At 34.9% G+C, this 9,088-nt stretch overlaps 2 protein-coding genes across 2 annotated transcripts in view; one reads left to right on the top strand and one right to left on the bottom strand.

Moving 5' to 3' along the window:
• LOC108739391 (homeobox protein koza-like) overlaps positions 1-5,274 on the top strand; it is a 12,699-nt gene extending 7,425 nt beyond the window's left edge. Inside the window, exons 2-4 of the mRNA XM_018473275.2 lie at positions 3,161-3,327; positions 3,436-3,572; positions 4,872-5,274. Coding sequence (XP_018328777.1) covers positions 3,161-3,327; positions 3,436-3,572; positions 4,872-5,103 — 536 coding nt within the window. The 3' untranslated portion in view covers positions 5,104-5,274. The remainder of the gene's footprint in view (positions 1-3,160; positions 3,328-3,435; positions 3,573-4,871) is intronic.
• A 1,130-nt stretch (positions 5,275-6,404) lies between these two features.
• Positions 6,405-8,661, bottom strand: LOC108739387 (cyclin-H). Its single transcript, XM_018473272.1, has 6 exons — positions 8,406-8,661; positions 7,666-7,862; positions 7,401-7,602; positions 6,885-7,116; positions 6,706-6,820; positions 6,405-6,623 (listed from the first exon to the last, which is right to left on the bottom strand). The coding sequence occupies exons 1-6, from the start codon at positions 8,520-8,522 to the stop codon at positions 6,497-6,499; spliced, it is 990 nt and encodes a 329-aa protein (XP_018328774.1). The 5' UTR covers positions 8,523-8,661; the 3' UTR covers positions 6,405-6,496.
• Between the last annotated feature and the right edge of the window lie 427 nt (positions 8,662-9,088).

Here is a 9,088-nt window from a genome sequence, read left to right as displayed (position 1 = left end):
TCTTTCTACGAGAGACTCGAGTCTCTCAATTTTTCAGTTTTATTCATTCAGTCTCTCTGTGAGAGACTCGAATCTCTGAATTAACAATTTTATCGTTCGAGTCTCTCATACAGAGACTGTGAGAGATCCATAAAAACACCTAGGCAATAACTGAGAGACTATGAAAGACTGTGAGAGACGCTCTCGGAGACGCTGAAAGAATCTGAAAGGCTCTGAGAGACTGGAGAGAGACTAAAAATTTTTGTCTAGGGATGTTATAAGATATTTAACCCTGAAGAGTGTCAAACCTTTCAAAGTTTAATATCCCAGTTCTAGTAGCACAGTATTGTCAGCTATGACAATCTCAGAATTCTTGATTTTGTGTTTGTCCTTTTTTCAAGGATCGCCATTGTTCTCCAATTGTTTTTGAACACATAGAGTATTTCTTTTTTATTCTTCTAAATCTTTTCTGTTTTCTTCTCCCAAACTATAACGATCTTGATTTCACGTAATTTCTTTATTACTTTCATGATTGTTCTTTCCGATATCTGTTAGTATCGTCCTTCCTCTAAAAAGTACCTATTCCCCTTGCTTAGATCTACTGTATCGGTTTTTTGAAAAAAATTAAAATTAGAAACTTTTGTTTGTTTCATACACTTGAGAAACTGAAAATAAATAATGAAATAAAAAATTCAATGTTTAAAATATTTTGGCGGAGGCGCCGGGTAGTATTCTTTTGCCAATGAAAAATGCTTCCATTTTCGGCGAAAGACGAATTTAAGCATTCGAAACACTTTTTGGTAACAAGGCTACATTATTCAGGAACACAAGTTCTCTTTTTAGGGACTCTTCTTAAGTATTAGTTACTGTCTTTTAAAGGACCTTTCAATTTGCCGAAAACACGACACCAAGCGTTCAAAATACTTTTTGGTAACAAGGGTACATTATTCATGGACAAAAGTTCTCTTTTTTAGGGACTTTTCTAGTCTTAGTTTCTGACTCTTAAGGAACTTTTCAATGTGCCCAAAACACGACACTAAGCATTCGAAATACTTTTTGGTAACAAGTTTACTTTCTTCAGAGACTGAAGTTCGCTTATTCAGGTGTTCAAGTTCTCTTCTTAAATCCTAAAAGAAGGTACCCTTGTTACCCAAAGATACTTGGCGCGATTAGTGTCGTGTTTTAGGCGCATTGGTGGTTGAGCTATTAGGAGTGCTCTTCTAGAACATCACCAAAGTTTTCTGATCTCCTAGGAGGTGATGATGATTTTTAGAAAAAGCATGTTTTGTTAAATAAGTAGATATATATTATTTGTCGTACTATAATATGTACTGAGATCAAATCATATAATATACATATCCAAATCCATAATATCGCGTGGATTATTATTATCCTGTCATGTGTAATGGGGTAGATCGTCGACACCTTTATCCAATTTAAACGGTGACCGAGTATATGAGCCGGTTAAGTTTCCTACGGGACACAGTTGTTTTTAATTTGCCGTGTCGAAATTTATGTCCCGAGTAGCTGGTGGGAAGTGTGGACACGTTAGGAAGACGCTAATTTGCGCCGAGACAGAATTAGATTTTAAACGGCTAACGATCTTCAACTACACACAGAGGAGACAAGCACACAGCGTTGCTTGCGCCCGTTGAAAAATGAGTCGAAAAAACGACTCGCGATATATTAGTTAGTTAACCTCGCGGTGTCCCTATCGCGCCACTGTCTTAAGGATCAAAATCGTGCGATGCAATTAGGAGACAGTAACTCCGGTTATAAACGACGTTTAAGAATGTTTTAGTTGTAAATTACGAAGACTAACCAGATATTTTCGTTTCGGCGGAACACGCGATCCAATGATAATATTGGAGGAAAAAAAAAGTAGCGCAGCTCGCGATGCGCTCGTAATTAGGATATGATTTTGTCGTTGACACTTTTGACAGGTCCTCTGATCAACTGGCCGTCGAATGTTGCTTTTTTATTGCGATAACCTGCGGGAAGAGAAAAATGGGTTCGTTCGCGTCTACCCAAATATAAAATTTACAATAAATTACAGGTACCTAATTAAAAAGTCGAATAAAACAAATGAACTTCAAGGGGCCGAGCATTTGAGTTGAGGTGTTTAGGGCTGAAAATTCCATATTAATAGTACGATTTCTCTCTTTACTCCTATTTCAGCTTCTACTGTGGTTCTAATTAAAATTGATGACTAAGAAGGCGGTCTTCCATCTTAACTCTCATCATCCCCCTATAACACCATATCTAGAACCTGTGATATTCATTGTTGTAGGGGTTTTAGTGAGGAAAATGTGAATAAGTAATTAATAAATCCCGTTTATGTCCTGATTCGGGTCTAGAGGGCGCCATCGGTTGAAGTTGCATTCTAACGTTTCGCTAGCAGGAGTGGTAGCTTCTTTACTGGTCCTTCCTCGTCCAATGCTGGATGTGGGCAGTCCAAGGATCATAGACTTTCACGGCCGGTGTCTAATCGATAATGAAGAGCTTCTGGGCTTTTCTGCTGTGGTCGAATGTTGACTGCAGACGTTTCGCCATGCTTAATAGATGGTACCTTCAGTGCCTCACGATTATTCAGCAACCGATCATACATCATGAAGCACTGAAAATGGTGAAACGTCTGCAACCAAAATTCGATCACGGCAGGAAAGCCCAGAAGCTCCTCATCATCGATTACTCTAAGGATCTCTTAAGAAGATCATCACTCATGTTAGCGAAATGTTAGGAAGAAACTCCAATCGACGACGGCCTGCAGTTTACCAGAAATGAGTTCATTCGCGTCTACCCAAATATAAAACTTACAATAAATTACATGTAATTAAAAAGTCGAATAAAACAAATGAACTTTAAGGGGCCGAGAATTTTTATATTTTGACGTAGACAATTCGGAGTTGAGGTGTTTAGGGCTGAAAATTCCATATTAATAGTACGATTTCTCTCTTTACTCCTGTTTTAGCTTCTATTGTGGTTCTAATTAACATTGATGACTTAGAAGGTGGTTTTCCATCCTAACTATCATCATCCCCCTATAACGCCATATCTAGACCTTGTGATATTCATTGTTGTGGATGTTTTAGCAAATAATTCACTAGTGAAAACAACAAAGAAAATTTCTTGTGTAATTTCAATCAGACTTCAATACTAATAACGTGTACCTTTTTTACAGATATATCTTCGGATTTCAAGACAGACGATGAAAGAAAGAAAAGGCCCAGAACTGCGTTCACAGCAGCTCAAATTAAATCATTAGAAGCAGAGTTTGAGAAAAATAAATACCTGTCCGTTGCCAAAAGAAGCCAGTTATCTAAGACACTTAAACTTACTGAAACTCAGGTAATTCACACATATACCGTATGGGAAATTTGCAAATAATAAAAAATCGTAAAACTACCCTTTTTGGCTTACTCTATAACTTAAAGAAAGTCTTCTTTGTATATGTAGATAAAAATATGGTTTCAAAATCGAAGAACTAAATGGAAGAGGAAGTATACAAACGATGTAGAACTCTTAGCTCAGCAATACTATAGTTCAATGGGGATCTTGGTTCCACGGCCAATTTTCATTGGAGATAGATTATGGTACGTGTGATAAATAATATATACACGGTCTGTTCAAAAAGTATCGCGCATTTTGTGTTTTATCAGAAATTATTTATTTATTCTTGAATATCTATTTTGTACTCTTCAAAGTAATCCCCATTAGATATTATACACTTGTGCCAACGTTTTTTTCAATCCTCGAAGCACTTCAAAAAATCATTTTTTGTAATCTTATTCAACTTCTCCTTCGATGCCGTCTTTATATCCTCAATTGTAGTGTAGCCTCGTCCTTTCATAGTCCTCTTCAGTTTAGGGAACAAGAAAAAGTCACAAGGGGTTAGATCTAGGGAATACGGTGGCTCCGGCATTATTCGCGCACAAGCAACGATGTGTAAGCATGGGCATTATCATGGTGCAAAAGCAAATTTTTGTTCGTCCACAAAACATGGCCGAACTTGTCTTTATAAGTGAGAGACATGAGTACCAAAATAACGTCCTAAAAAAATGGAAAATCCAAAATGCATAACCTGTGGAAATTCAAGATTAGCGATTCTTTTTGAACAAACCTTGTACATCAATTTTTTAGTGATTAAAATGTGAACTAATAAATCCCGTTTATGTCCATTCTAACGTTTCGCTAGCAAAAGTGGTGAGCTTCTTTAGAGGTCCTTTCTCGTCTAATGCTAGATGTGAACAGTCCAAAGATCATATGCTTTCAAGACCGGTGTCCAGTCGACGATGAAGAGCTTCTGGGCTTTTCTGCTGTGGTCGAATTTTGATTGCAAACGTTTCGCCATGCTTAATAGATGGTATCTTCAGTGCTTCATGATTATTCAGCAGCCGATCATACATCGTGAAGCACTGAAGATGCCATCTATTAATCATGGCGAAACGTCTGCAATCAGAATTCGACAGAGGCAGACAAGACCAGAAGCTCTTCATCATCGATTACTCCAAGGATCTCTTAAGAAGATCGTCACTCATGTTAGCGAAACGTTAGGAAGCAACTCCAATGGACGACGGCCTGTAGTTTACCAACTGGCCGCGAAAACCTTTACCAATTTGTCAAATCCCTTTCATTTATTTACTTCTAAATAAGCGAAAAATCTTTGGTGAAGATTTGAAAAGGAATCGATACATATTTTTTAAAGATATTCTGAAAAATATTGCAATAACCTTTTGTAGCTTTTAATCGAATTCAACATTTAAAAAATAAACCATCATTTTGGGTTGTTGACTCATCCTTATGTGGGCTGTATTCTCTCGAAATAATTTTCTTAATCTATGTTTTGAGATTTTCCAGACATTTGGAAGTTATAAATTTTTATTCGCAATTAGGTTCTTCAATAATCGTGGACAACCAGCTGTTCCTAGTGTTCACCCTTTAATGCCAAATATTGTGCCCTTACCGGCACCCCCGACAACACAAATGATCTCCCAAGTGCCCCCCACAACGTCAACGAGCTCTCACAATCAGCAGGGATATTTAAATTACCAGGACACGTCGTTTCAGGAAATGCCGCCCATTCTTCAGCTTCAGAACTTCGGAAGGCAATTTGAAACAACATGATCTCGAAGAAAAAGACTCTCGATTTATTGTATCGATACTGTGTAAATGTAAGTACGTATTATTCTTCGTAAAAAAAAATATTTCATCGATTAACGGCAAAAATACTTAAGAAATTACGAATTCTATGTGATAAGGTCTTATTTTGTTTCTAATAAACGAACAAAAATGAAAGGTCTCTGGTGCTTGACCCGATGTTGCACTGAAGTCCTTCCTGAGCCCTGTTTCCAGTCGCTCCGCACTCTTTTTTAAAGAACGTAGAATTCCAAGACCTTTAATTTAATATATGGTACACGTATTTGCGATCACTACCAACGAATTGCAATCTTACAACTATGACATGAATTTTCCCTTTCCCGTTCGCCATTGTAGTTTATTGCGACCATTATATAAAGACCATAAGTGCTGGTAATCTTTATAACAACTTTAAATATAAATATTATGCGATAGGAATGCCGTATACCGGAAACAAACTAAACGTTCGCTTATAGAAACGAATATCCATTGGCCTTAAAGATCGATATTTCGTCATTACAGCAAACGTATGCATGTATGGTATACCTACCTACGACCACTAGCTTCACTTTGCAATTATACATTTAAATAATGTAAATACATACAGGTATGATAAGAATTTCACCCTTTCCCGTTCGCAATAGTTTATTGCGACTATTATAATAAATACCATAGGTGCTGGCAATATTTGTAACAACTAAATATAAATACTGTGAGATTGAAGCACTGTATACCGTGAACAAACTAAACCTTCGCTTATAGAAACGAACGTCCATTGGCCTTAAAGATCGATATTTCGCCATTACAGCAAACGTATGCATGTATGGTACACGTACCTACCACCACTACCTCTGATTTGCAATAATACATTTAAATAACGTAAATATATACAGGTATGATAAGAATTTTCCTCTTTCGTGCTCGCATAGTTTATTGCGACCATCATATAAAGACCATAGCTGCTGGTCATCTTCATAACAACTTTAAATATAAATACTATGAGATAGGAGTACTGTATATCGTGAACAAACTAAACCTTCGCTTATAGAAACGAATGTCCAATAGCCTTAAAAGTCGATATTTCGTCGTTGCAGCAAACGTATGCCTTTACTGTTGTCTTTTAATGAATAAATAAGTGCCCTTATTAATTATAGTGTTTATTACGAATTATTAAATATAACATTCGTTAACGTGAACAAATTGGTAACGTGAACTGTTAATGCATTGCTAATTTTAATCAAACAGAATGAACGAAACATCTTTAAGGGACTTGAAATAAAACGACAAACTATTTTTAATTCCAGAAACTTTTATCGAAATCTACTATATTATACATTTCATAATTAACATAAATGATAGTAAACTTTTAAAAATTGATTAATTAGGCGCCACTGGGGGATAGAAGTGGAATCGAATTTAGGGCTGAATTTTCTAAAGCACTGTTAGAACTCATCTGACTTGTAAGTTCATCTTCTTCGTCCAGTAGTGCTTGCATTCTCTTCTTGTAGCTAAAAAAAGTTTCAAAAACAGAAATTGTTCATTCCTATTCCTAAAATAAATCATAAAAGATCCCTTTCCCCTCCTACTCACATTTCACTGTCAGGATTGTTTTCAGGATTTCTGCACTTTTCTAATTTCTTTTCTAAAATCTTCTGCTGATTCTTATCTGGCAAAATATCTGCCATCTTTACCATGGACCTTATACCTAAAAAAAATAACATCCTATAAAAAAAATATCCCCGCAGCTCCCTTAACGACAAATCAAATACTTCTCACTGCTTCTATAAGCTCTTCCAATTTACCCCTGCCTTCAACCCCGAATAAAGTATCGGTCACGTAGGAATCAAGATTTTCCTGCATTTTAGAAGCAGCATGAAGAACTGCTGCAAGAGCTACTTGACTTGGTGCATACAAAAGAACTGCATCTGTTAAAAGAACTTTTTCTAAAAATTGCTCGGTACCAGGCCTCAATCTTTCCGGATCATTCAAAGAACAACGAGTCTAAAAAATCGACCTGATTAAAACCAATAAATAATGAAATTATTGCATGAACTTTAATTACTGATAAATCTAAACACATAAGAGTAGAGAAAGAGGAAGGTAGGACACCTTTGGAAACATGATGGGATAGGTGTAGACATATTAGATGCGTAAACAGGAGTAAAAAGGGGCAGAGAAATGTCTTAGATTTGAATGCTGCTAACAAATGGTAAAAAATGGGAAGATTGACTCAGGATAGGATAGTAAGAATTACAGGTGCCTATGATGATGATTGCTATTTATACCTTAATGTCTATTAAAAGACCTTCAATAGGTCTAAAGGGATTATGAATAGCTAGATGAAAATTAAGCTGTTCCATAAGCAAAAGCTCATTATTTAAAATAATATCAGAAGCTTTCTCCCGATCTCCCTTTATATTAGCTAAAAACTGAGGCATGGATACATTGAACTCTTCCACCTTACACGCCAAATACACGCACGTAACCCTGGAATTATTTTTAATAAGATATTCATTAGTATAAAAGTTGTATTCATTATGTACTAAATACATTATTTCTTTGGGGTGGTAATTCATAACGGAATTGTGGATGTAGAACCGTTTAAAATAGTGAAATGCAGTTCCAACAACACAGCGAGGCATAGGGGGTTGGAATCTTTTACAGAAATCACGTAAATGCAACTCGTATCGGCGAACCATCGTTTTTTCTTCTTCTGGGGTTAAAAATATTTCTGATCTGTGAGACTCCTGAAAGCAGATACACCCTTACTTATTATTGCGTGAATAAAAGGTTTATACTGTTTAAAAAATTGGAAAAAAATATAATAAGGTAAAAGAAACTTTTTTTTATGCAGAAAATTTATTCAAATTTATCATATCATACTACTAATATTATGGGACTATTAATTACATAAGGTTTGCCTGCAATTTTCATATTTTTATTTATTTTTAAATTGTCTACTGGACTTTTAAAACAATCACCCTGTATATACCATTGGCTTAAGTTGCCATCTAGCGACACGAACTCAAGACTATAAACAAGTCGATTTGAAATTTTAAAATATAAAATCAATATTAACTGACTTTACAACACTTAAATAATTATTTACATACATTTTAAAATAATGTTAAAGTATAGCAACATAGGTAAATAAATAAACGGTGCAAGGAGAAAACAATACAAAGAGAAATTCATTAATTTTAACTACTACGGCTTTGCATAAGAGATACATTAGAATATTTAATTTACTTGAAATAAACAATTAGGTGGTTAAATTTTCAGTTACGTACGTTAATATTTCCTCCATAAATCTGAATGTGTTTACTGTTGGCATTTTCACGCAGTTTATTTAATTCATCTTCGCTTATGAATATCCAATGTTTACACTGTGTACTTGTTGGAAACATGTTGAAATACTGTCTAATCTTTCCTTAATCACATTAACTTATTAATTACCACTTTCCTAACGAAATTTAATTTCTTTTATGCGTTAATTTTATTTGTTTGACAGTCAACAAATTGAGGTTAAGTACAATACTTTACCAGTTCCAGAGAGCTAGAATGTTATGGCAGCAAACACAAATAACTATGAAAGATAAGCTAAGCTATTTAGCTGCAGATGTCGCCAGAAGTATCATTTATTTTATAAATTATCCTTTATAATTTCCCTGAGCGGTGAGGAAATTAAGGATTAAGATGTATTTGTACTTATTATCTTACATCGTACTTATAGTAATCATCATTTTTAATATTTTCTTTAAATTATTAGTTTCTTAGCGCAATTATCACACATGTTTGTAAGTTATGTAATCACATACTAATTTTTTCTTTTCACCTCTAATTGAAAATTAGAACTTTGAAATGTGCTTTAGATACTTATTGTCTTATTTTGCTGTAATGTTAATTAATTCCTCTGTTTTTTGTACAGTTAATAATGACTTTATGTTAATATGATTCTAATGAATTTTTGACG

Source organism: Agrilus planipennis, unplaced genomic scaffold (genome assembly GCF_000699045.2).
Source record: "Agrilus planipennis isolate EAB-ADULT unplaced genomic scaffold, Apla_2.0 scaffold123, whole genome shotgun sequence".
NCBI classification, from domain to species: Eukaryota; Metazoa; Arthropoda; class Insecta; order Coleoptera; family Buprestidae; genus Agrilus; species Agrilus planipennis.
The sequence above is the reverse complement of the archived record's forward strand: the minus strand, read 5'-3'. Positions and strand labels throughout refer to the sequence as shown.